This window comes from Oncorhynchus tshawytscha, linkage group LG15 (assembly GCF_018296145.1).
Source record: "Oncorhynchus tshawytscha isolate Ot180627B linkage group LG15, Otsh_v2.0, whole genome shotgun sequence".
Lineage (NCBI taxonomy): Eukaryota > Metazoa > Chordata > Actinopteri > Salmoniformes > Salmonidae > Oncorhynchus > Oncorhynchus tshawytscha.
The window spans coordinates 11,270,347-11,281,635 of NC_056443.1; the positions used below are offsets into that span (position 1 = coordinate 11,270,347).

Consider the following 11,289-nt stretch of genomic DNA (forward strand, 5'->3'; position numbering starts at 1 on the left):
GAAGCCTAGTGGTGAGATTGTTGGACTAGTAACCGAAAGGTTGCAAGTTCAAATCCCCAAGCTGACAAGGTACAAATCTGTCGTTCTGCCCCTGAACAGGCAGTTAACTCACTGTTCTTAGGACATCATTGAAAATAAGAATTTGTTCTTAACTGATTTGCCTAGTTAAACAAAGGTTAAAAAAATAAAAAAAACTGTTGTAAGAGATCTTCAGTTTCTTGGCAATTTCTCGCATGGAATAGCCATCATTTCTCAGAACAAAAATAGACTGACGAGTTTCAGAAGAAAGATCTTTGTTTCTGGCCATTTTGAGCCTGTAATCGAACCCACAAATTCTGATGCTCCAGATACTCAACTAGTCTAAAGAAGGCCAGTTTTATTGCTTCTTTAAATCAGAACAACAGCTTTTAGCCGTGCTAAAATAATTACAAAAGTGTTTTCTCATGATCTATTAGCCTTTTTAAAATGATGAACTTGGATTAGCTAACACAACGTGTCATTGGAACACAGGAGTGATGGTTGCTGATAATGGGCCTCTGTACGCCTAGATATTCCACAAACAATCTGCCGTTTCCAGCTACAATAGTAATTTACAACATTAATAATGTCTACACTGTATTTCTGATCAATTTGATGTTATTTTAATGGACAAAAAATGTGCTGTTCTTTCAAAAACAAGGACATTTCGAAGTGACCCCAAACTTTTGAACGGTAGTGTATAAATACAGTTGAAGTCGGAAGTTTACATACACTTAGGTTGGAGTCATTAAAACTCGATTTTCAACCACTCCACAAATTTCTTGTTAACAAACTATAGTTTTGGAAAGTCGGTTAGGACATCTACTTTGTGAATGACACAAGTAATTTTTCCAACAATTGTTTACAGACAGATTATTTCACTTATAATTCAATTTATCACAAGTCCAGTGGGTCAGAAGTTTACATACACTAAGTTGACTGTGCCTTTCAACAGCTTGAAAATTATGTAATGGCTTGAGTCAATTGGAGGTGTACCTGTGGATGTATTTCAAGGCCTACCTTCAAACTCAGTGCCTCTGCTTGACATCATGGGAAAATCAAAAGAAATCAGCCAAGACCTCAGAAAAAAAGATTGTAGACCTCTACAAGTCTGGTTCATCCTTGGGAGCCATTTCCAAACACCTGGAGGTACCACGTTCATCTGTACAAACAACAGTACGCAAGTATAAACACCATGGGACCACGCAGCCATCATACCGCTCAGGAAGGAGATGCGTTTTGTCTCCTGGAGATGAATGTACTTTGGTGTGAAAAGTGCAAATCAATCCCAGAACAACAGCAAAGGACCTTGTGAAGATGCTGGAGGAAACAGGTACAAAAGTATCTGTATCCACAGTAAAACGAGTCCGATATCGACATAACCTGAAAGGCCGCTCAGCGAGGAAGAAGACACGGCTCCAAATGAAAAAGCCAGACTACGGTTTGCAACTGCACATGGGGACAAAGATCGTACTTTTTGCAGAAATGTCCTCTGGTCTGATGAAACAAAAATAGAACTGTTCGGCCATAATGACTATCGTTATGTTTGGAGGAAAAAGGGGGATGCTTGCAAGCCAAAGAACACCGTCCCAACTGTGAAGCATGGGGATGGCAGCATCATGTTGTGGGGGTGCTTTGCTGCAGGAGGGACTGGTGCACTTCACAAAATAGATGGCATCATGAGGAATGGAAATTATGTGGATATATTGAAGCAACATCCCAAGACATCAGTCAGGAAGCTTGGTCGCAAATGGATCTTCCAAATGGGCAATGACCCCAAGCATACTTCCAAAGTTGTGGTATTGGAGTGGCCATCACAAAGCCCTGACCTCAATCCTATAGAAAAATCTGTAATCTCATTCCAATATTTTTGCTGGTAACGTAATGGATTACAGTTACCGTTTTTTTGTAGTCCCTTACATGGTCCCACTTATATGGCTTGGAGCCTTTGCTCCTCCATTGATGTCCCTTTGTGTGTATTAGAGGGAGTGCAAGACTATATTCGTGCATCTGTGTGTAAGAGAAAGAGGTTGTATGACAGAGGGAGTGTGTGTCTTTGTTAGAGGGCACTCTTAGAGGGTTTTACAATTACAGACCCTAAACATGCTTATTTCCTCACTTTCTGCCTGAGTACCTCCCCCCTCACACACACACACACACACACACACACACACACACACACACACACACACACTACCAAACCACAGCTTTACTTGCCCTCGCTCACACTCCCAAAGAAGCCAATGCCCCAGATCTTCTTGGTCACACACACTCAGATACACACTTAGACCAATGCCCCACAGAGGGAAAGAAAGGCTCCCTGTTGGGGCGGTGAAAAGTGGTCTGACTGCAGTGTAGACAGCATACCCATGTGAAACTGGGAGCTGCCGTCCACCTATCAGAGAGAGGACACAGAGGCTACAGCGCTCCAGGAAATATTCTGTATGTAAGAGAAAGTATCTCAATAGTCTTCCAATTTTCCTCTGCCGTCAGATCTGAAAAAGGGAAAGCTTAAAACAATATCGAGGAAGATTTATGGGAATTTGACTCTCCAATTATTTCATCGTAGCGGCAGAAAGGAGACACGGAACTTTGGAATCATGACCTTCATGGATGGACAGTCAAAAGGGTAATAGAATGAGTGTTTAGAATGTAGGCTGAGATGAGTTAATGCATGCATGGAAGTCGTGTCCGTTTACTGTTCAATTAAAACCATGGTGAATTATTTCCCAGGGAAGGTCAATCATTATAAACCAAATACTGAGATTCTACTCATCCATAACATTCCATAGTAAATGCCCTGCGAAGAATAACAAACTCTGGATAGGAAAAGTCATGTATATTACTCTCTTTATTAAGTGACACAGATGTACATTAAACGTTGTGTACAATTTGACAATGAGCAACAAATATGAAGGCGCTGTTGTACCATACCAGCAACTTAAGTTGACAATTTGTAAATGTTAATTGAATGTCAAATAAAGATGTTGTCCGTGAGGCTTTTTTGTTTCTCGCTCTGGGTCTGCAAACTACAGGTATATTTCCCCCAGTGTGTGTTTGTGTGTATTAGATACTTCAAGAGTTACTGTAGATTTACTACAAAACCGGAGTCAAGATATTAATAGTTAAATATGTTTCACTCACACAACCACAATAATGTGTGCATGGTGTAACACAGGATCCTTCATGAGTTACTGTAGATGAACTACAAAACCGGAGTCTGACTTTTTTCATCAAATAAAACTTTAAAATGGACAAACATGTTTCACGCAGACACACCCGAGCACACATACACACACAAACGCACACACACAAACGCACACACACAAACACACACACACACACACACACGCACACACACACAAACGCACACACACACACATGCACACACACACACACACACACACACACACACACACACACACACACACACACACACACACACACACACACACGCACACACACGCACAGGGTTATGTACCAATATAGCCGCAGTCCAGAGAGAAACAAGAGGCATCAGTTATGATGACAGTTCAATTACATATTGCAAATGCAAGTGCAGCATACATGAACAAAAGAAAATGGTCCTTGTGAGTATTTCTGGATTCTGTGGCTTCGGTGTTTGTGTTTTGGGCATTACAAGCCCTTGCCAGTCCTCACTAAGTACATTTCTCCACCCTCAAAGTAGTAAAAGTCTACTTTTCAAACCACATTTAGTGGTTTTGTGTGGGAGGCACATCCATGGAGTAAAAAATACCCTTTAGCCAGCGGTGTAGTGACATATCACTCCTTTCCTAAAAACTCAAGCCTGGGTTCTTTTCTGTTACTTACAGTCACAAAAATGTCATATGAGGAGATAAACACATGGGGTCACTTCAGAACTTCCAATAATGTTATATCCTTAGAGCTGAGCATATGAGGTAAATGAATGTAAACTATTTTAATTGCTGCTTAGTTTGCTTGCTATGTCAATCAATCGTTACGTTTATAAGCTTTGCTCTTACCTGAAGGAATGTAAGCCCCTTCCGAGTGACCTGTCTTCAACATACCATAAGGCAGCAGTGGGAATCAATGGGTGCATAAATACCTATATAGTAAAATATAATCAATATGCATGAGTAGGATGGTTACCGTCCTCACAGGGAATATAGGTACATTCTAATAGATCAGTGAGTGAAGCTAATTCAACCTCATTCTACCAGGAAATAAGCCATGTCCTTGTTCATGCTCATAAGAACTGTATGGTGAGATACATCACACTCATAATAACCCCCTGGACAGCAACAATGCTCATATCGGTTAACAAAATAACATGCTGTGAGGCTCTTCAATTCTCAGGTGACTTCAATGTCAGTTTCTAATGATTCAAGTTCACTTTATCAGTACCAGCAGTACCAGCCTCAAACCGATCAGTAATCAATATAGTGTCATACAAAGTAAATGTAGTTTTTTTTTTTGGGGGGGGTATATAAATCCATCTTTGGAGAGTGAGAGGATGAAAGGATTCTCACTGGTAGCTGAGTATGTGACATCAGGGGGAGGCAAAGGGAGTAAAACGTCTGTCTCTGCCAAATGTGCCAATGCCAAAGACATTCAGCTGTCTGCGTTCCCCTTTGCACAGGTCTGTTTTTTGTCTGTTTTGGCCCAGAGAAAAAAATAGAGGTACATGTCTACTGTGATGTAGCGGGAAAAACCATGTCTTGGTTCAGAGGCAATGTAAAACACTGAGTAGGATTACAGTTAAATAGAGCACATTAAAGAGACGGAGCTTTGATGCATATAACAGCTCCGTGGGAGTGTGGGAGTTGTTAGGTGAATGTATTTGTGGGTATGAGTGCATGTGCACGTATGTGTTTGACGAGTGCGTGTGTGTGTATTTGAAGAAAAAAAAAACGTACACGTGCTCATTTGTCAACTAGGCCATGTGACGCGTCGGACTCGTTTGTCAGCATTCATTGGCTCAGAACCTGGTGTGCCGGGTTTCAACCAGGAACCTGTTTCATTCCACAGTAATGTAGGTATCCTCTCCTGCCACACCTCACATCCTTTCAGAAAAAAAACGTTGGATGCATTAGTTGCGCCTGTCCACCTGGAATCTGAATGGAGGTTATGCAGAGGAGACAATGAAAGAAGGATGACAGAGGTGGCGATCCCAGAGTTAGAAAGTGTCTTTCAGCAGTCCCAGTTTCCGGAGCGCATCCCTGCGCGACTCATCCGACGCTCCCCGTCCGGAGAACTGCACAGTGATCCCTTGGGAGCGGAAGGACGGCTTGGAGACGGCGGACTTCGGCCGGGGTTCCGGGGGAGACGCCACCACCGTGTTGGAGCTAAGGGGAGTGCTGTAGCAGAAAGGTCTGGGGGCTTGAGAAGGCACTGGGGATGAAGCTTTGCTGGGGGACCTCACTAGAGTGTGTGTGAGGATGTCAGGGGTGGTAATGGGGGAGGGGGTGGTGTGGGATGGGGTGACCATTCTGGTCTTCCCCCCGTAGCCGTTGACCTCGTAGGGCATGGTTTCTACTTTGGTTGGGATGGAGGTGGAGGTTGGTGGAGGCATCCTTTTGGCTGGGGTGGAGTTGAAAGCTGGAGGAGGCATCACTCTGGCTGGGGTGGGGGTGGAGACAGGGGGAGGCATCACTTTGGCTGGGGTGAAGTTGGAGGCTGGGGTAGGCATCACTCTGGCGGAGGTGGATGCTGGGGGAGGTATGGCCCTGCTCTGGATGTCTGGTTGTGGTGGATCAGGCCTGGTTGTGGTAACAGGAGCAGGTTTCATTACCTTAGTCTTACCCCCGTAAGAGTTGAAGTCACTGTGAGAGGTCACTGGGTGGGCCTTACTGCCATGGCTACTGGTAGAGGGAGCAGCAGCAGCAGCCTTAGAGGGGTTCACCACGATGGTCTTCCCGCCGTAGCTGTTAAAGTCCTTGGACGAGACTTCGGGCGGGGGAGAAGCAGGCTTGTTGTCATGGATACTGGCGTGAGAGCTGTTGGTGTTGACTGTTACTGGTGGCAAGGGGCTTGCCTGTCTGGCCACGCCTGGTTTACTCATGGGTGTCAGTGTAGGTGTAGGAACGGGTGTAGGGGTGGCAATCGGAATCGGGGCAGCAGCGGGTTTGGCGTTTGTGCTGCTCTTGGGGGTGATTATAAGAGAGAAATCCCCTGACGGGGAGCGGTTTCGGCTCAAGCCCAGTTTGGACAGTGCCTCCATCCGAGACTTATTTGGAGTGGGATCCCTGAAAGACACACTGCGGGTGGGAAGGTTTACCTGGACCTTCTGCAGCCCATGGAGTTCCTCTGCCTCCACAGGGTGGGACGTCCCTGATAGGTTAGCCAGCATCTGAGACTTCCTGTCCTGGAGGTTCACACTGGCCAGCGAATCGCTGTGGTGCTGGTTGCTGCCCATTATCATGCTGATATTGACAGGGTAATGGTTGGGCTTGGCTGAGGTGGTCGGACCCTGTTTGATTGGATAATCTGGGGAGGTGGGTGGTCTCTCTATGTTCTCCAAATCAAGGTTCCTACGGTGGTTGGACAGGAGGGAGGAGGAGAGGATGTTGGTATTCCCCCTGCTCCCCTGGTTCTCGGCGATCTTCTGGGCGATGACGACGGGGGTGGGGACGGAGCCTACAGGCTGGTACAGGGCGTGGCCATAGGGGGCATTGTCTTTTCCAGGAAGGGGCAGGTTGCACTCTGTAGGGAAGTTTTCCATCCCCTCGCGCCTCGGTTTGTTATCAAAATGCCTCTCAGGGTTGTTCATCACCATATTCTGGGTGAAATCTGCAAAAAGAAAGTTTGAGAAGTAAACTCATCAGTTCTCGACATGTTCTGTATCTTCAAAATACAAGGTCAATGACAAGTCTATATCTTCAAAAAACCATTGGGTCAATGGCAAGTCTGAATCATGTTTCTTGTAGAATGACTACACGCTGCAAATGTCAATGCTGAGTAATCCGTCATTCTGATGACAGTGATAAAGTCTGATCTCATTTGACTGTAGTAATTCTAATGATCAAAAGGGACTGGTAATTATAATCAAATGTAAACAGTACTGTTCAGGGTGGAGCAAGTAGTGGACTGTGCTGTACCTGGCATGGAGGACTTGAACGGTGCCTGTATGGGGTGGACTAGATCAGGCTGTGCTGGGCGAACCAGGTCTATGATGTCCTGGTCCTTGGTGCTGGTGGGTCTGTCCAAGGCTGAGCGGGGTGTTACGGTGCTGGGGGCAGATGCCAGGATGGGGGGTCCTGGTCCATCAAGCTCATCTACTACTGGGGCAGTCAGAAGGGAGTCAATGGTCTCCTCAAAGAACAGGATACAATCCTGCTCCTCCTGGCTTAAGAACTGAAGCGCGTTATCCTCCTGTAGGGGGTGACACAGAGCACAGGGCAACACAACACACACGAGTCACTTGAATGGAACCGGCTACAGGGACACACTAGTAGATCATCAAAAACGTAGGTTAAAGGTGCTCTTTGGTTAAGGGGTAATTGGTCATACATGAGTTACTGTTATACAATAATGTATGTCACAGTAATGTATCTCCTATAACATCCCAGGTCTAGTGTATGGAATATATTTCATGTTGCCCAAAAGAGTTATGTAAAGGATGTAAACAAACATAGATCCTGTTGGTTTAGCCTTTCTCCTCCTACTTGAAAGGACCACACCAAATGTTGATCTGCCGTTCGTCTGGCGTTCGTTCGGTGCGCCATGTATTAGAGACCACCCGCTGGTGGACAGCTGACTGCCAACATTTTTGCACAATTCTTAACTGAGAGACCCTGTGTCCCAATCCATCAAGCTGCCTGCCATCTCTCGTATGTTTATGTATGTGTATGAGCGACGGTGAGAACACAGGGCTGCTTGTTCGTGCTCTCCCACCTCCCAACCTTCTAAATCCCCCCAACCAAGCTCAGAGCCCTGGAGGGAGGGTCTACACCCTCTAGCCCCTCCTACAGGGAGACCTCACTGCCTACATGTTACATCACTACCTGTCCCTCTGTACAGAGCACATGCAGCCACAGAACAACAGGCATAGGGTATCCAATGATAGGGCTGCTTTGACAGCTGCTGGATGACACTGACTATAGCTTTTCCACTGCTCTCTGGGTTCTGTTTCACTCAAGATAATGCGCTGAATCAAAGGGCAACCTGGTTAGATTGTTTAAAATGAACCTTAATGTTTTAGGAAAAAGGCATTAGGTCAACAGAATGCACAATCCAGCTAGAGACTAGCTATATATACTGTAGATCCCCCATAAAACAATGTGTCATCTAAATACACACATGTAGGGAGTAGACACACAAACCCAGGAAAGCACACACAGACACAAATACCTGGCTGACCATGGCCCATTTTTTATTGCAATAAGAAAGTAAAAAACAGATGCACCCATACACCTTTCATTGACAATTACCATCACTGTCAATCAGTGACAAACAAACTATTTTTGTTTGCAGTTTCAGGTTACGACCCTGTGCCTGTGATTACTAGGGTAACAGGTTGCCACTGCAGCAGAATGCCATCTCGTTGCTAGGCATCACTGTAGGGATGGAGAGATCAACCTTTACCAGAGGTAAATATTTACCACAACACAGACCTGTTCTATTCAGCCACACATACACACACCAACCATACACACACATGTACACACGCACCCATGTGCACACTCACACGCACCAACACACACGCACGCACACACACACACACCTGCAGACAAACTCAGTTGAAACCAAACACCACTGACTTTTGTTGTGTGATGCAGGACCTACAAAACTGCACCTTAACCGGTTTCCCTTAGTCTCTGTGGTGTGTGTGTGTGTGTATGTGTATGTGTGTATATATGTGTGTGTGTGTCATCCCTGAGGCATGCAACAGGATGTAGTGGTTATTCCTGTGTAATTTCTTAGTGACAGTATGACAGAGGGGGGCATGGAGACAGACTTCGCTGTATAAACAGCACAGTCAGGTTTGAAAAGCACAGCAAGTCACACAATGAAAAGCACCTGCTCTCAACCAGGAACAGGTGAATTCTTCAATGCCATACCCCCCTAACATGGGTGCATAAATTGTGAACAAATGGAGAAATATTTCGAATTTTATATTTGAGATACTAAGAAAAAAAAAACATTAACTGAAATGTTTTCATTCAAGTTATACTCACAAATGGTCTACTGCGGGAGTTTCTATTAGCGCCATCATGACCCCCGTTGACCCCGAAATGGAGGTTAGGATTGGCCTGCACTCGGACGTCCATGGTTATCGGGTCAAATGCCAGGTGACTTGTGGGTATCTCATGAGGGGTCAGTGGTTTCCGAGCAGTCTTTGGAGATAAAGTCCTGGAACGCGTCTGCTCTCACTCTGAATAATCTTTTAATCTCCTCAAACACAGTCTAGAAACAAATAGAGAGAGGAGGAACGGCATAAAGAAAAGGAGGCCAGCTCAAACAATAACACAGTAGTAGTTGTACAGTATAAGACTACTTCCCTGATAGCCTGGACTAAGACTGTAATAGAATGAATGTAATAATACAGTGGTGTTTTGGTTTACTATAACATAAATATGATGTTGTTGACTCTCTAAATACTCTCGGGGGAAACAGCTGGTGAGAACAGAACACTCCCCCACAGCTCTCCTTGGGAAAATGTCTCCCTCCTTCCTTCCTTCCCCCTCCCCAAACACTTATTCAGTGTAAGTCTACATCATGTAAATACCAAACTCTCAACACAAAGTTTGAACTCCAAGCTGACACTGACTCAACCATCTCAGCTGAAGTGAAGTATCAACAGTCATTTTGCAACAGGTCGTCATGTTTGCCATTGCTGGTCTCCTCAGCTGGGGGGAGCACATCCCCAAGTCATAGGCAAGAACAAGGTGCACCTTGTTCAGTAGGTCCTTCGACGAGTGTGTCCTTGTCATTTGTGATAGTTATTACACTCTCTATAGCAGGTAGTTATTACAATATACCTATTACATGTAGTTATTACAATATACCTATTACATGTAGTTATTACAATATACCTATTACATGTAGTTATTACAATATACCTATTACATGTAGTTATTACAATATACCTATTACATGTAGTTATTACAATATACCTATTACATGTAGTTATTACAATATACCTATTACATGTAGTTATTACAATATACCTATTACATGTAGTTATTACAATATACCTATTACATGTAGTTATTACAATATACCTATTACTTGTAGTTATTACAATATACCTATTACATGTAGTTATTACAATATACCTATTACTTGTAGTTATTACAATATACCTATTACATGTAGTTATTACAATATACCTATTACATGTAGTTTTTTTCCCCCACCAGTCACTCCATGGGTAGTTATGGCACAGAATCACTGGTACAGAGCTCATAAACTGATAGACTAGTTATTCTGGATCAGGTATGTTAGCGACGAGCAAACAGGCTCCACCAGACAAGCCCTCCGTGTTTAGGACCTTCAAATACACCTACATTGGACGCTCAAAGCTGTTGAGTGATTTGTCAAGGTGACTGCTTTGACACATTCCATTCTCGCCACTGGTTTCGATGTAGCTTATGAGTTTAGGTCATGATCAAATAAAACCTCAAATCAAGATATTTTGCTGTGGGACACTGGGACTTCCTATTCCCAGTCCCAGTATTTTCTGGGCAAATATTCTACCCAGTGAGTCCAAAATAGGTTTCCATAGACACAGGGTATGGTAGACACATTTACATTGAATGTACTTTACTTAACTTTCTTAAAAATTGAGAGATGCACTTACCTTTTCAAATAATCTTAAAATAATCATAGGCTACAGAGAAAAATATAAAAAATGTCCCAAAACTCCACTCTGTATAAAAGGGATGGATTAACAAACTCTTCCTTTTCGTAAACAAAAACATGAAATCGTTAGCTTTGTTCTGTAAGTTCTCTTCCCTCCCGTCTCCTCGCGGAACAGGCGTGCTTGGCGAACTCTCCGTGCGTAATGTGGCAGGTCTCCTGTTCCAGTGGAGCGTTAAGCGCACAGGACTCCACCCAATACAGCAGCTGAGCAGTAAACTGGAGCTTTCATTCAAGTGCTGGAGACTGCCCACTGACTCATATAAACGATTAAGACCGCCTTTCTTTGAGTCCCAGTTAAATAAGTCGGCGATTATAGGCTTTTTCACTTACACATTTAAGCAACCTTGAACTTAACGCATGCACTAACGTGTCACATCTGGAATGTTCTGCAAACCTTTTGCTACAGACCATATAACCTTAATAATT

General features: G+C 44.0%; 1 protein-coding gene across 1 annotated transcript; it reads right to left on the reverse strand.

Moving 5' to 3' along the window:
- Positions 1-2,851: 2,851 nt before the first annotated feature.
- LOC112214405 (flocculation protein FLO11) lies at positions 2,852-11,075 on the reverse strand. Its single transcript, XM_024373101.2, has 4 exons — positions 10,802-11,075; positions 9,177-9,405; positions 7,098-7,371; positions 2,852-6,789 (listed from the first exon to the last, which is right to left on the reverse strand). The coding sequence occupies exons 2-4, from the start codon at positions 9,267-9,269 to the stop codon at positions 5,177-5,179; spliced, it is 1,980 nt and encodes a 659-aa protein (XP_024228869.1). The 5' UTR covers positions 9,270-9,405; positions 10,802-11,075; the 3' UTR covers positions 2,852-5,176.
- Between the last annotated feature and the right edge of the window lie 214 nt (positions 11,076-11,289).

What these genes read in the sequence shown, in the direction of transcription:
- LOC112214405 (XM_024373101.2), bottom strand. Translation starts at nt 9,269, where the DNA reads ATGGACGTCCGAGTGCAGGCCAATCCTAACCTCCATTTCGGGGTCAAC. An exon ending in ACTCCCGCAGTAGACCATTT is followed by an intron (nt 7,372 to 9,176) that starts GTGAGTATAACT and finishes CACCCCCTACAG; the next exon opens with GAGGATAACGCGCTTCAGTT. An exon ending in GTTCAAGTCCTCCATGCCAG is followed by an intron (nt 6,790 to 7,097) that starts GTACAGCACAGT and finishes TTCTTTTTGCAG; the next exon opens with ATTTCACCCAGAATATGGTG.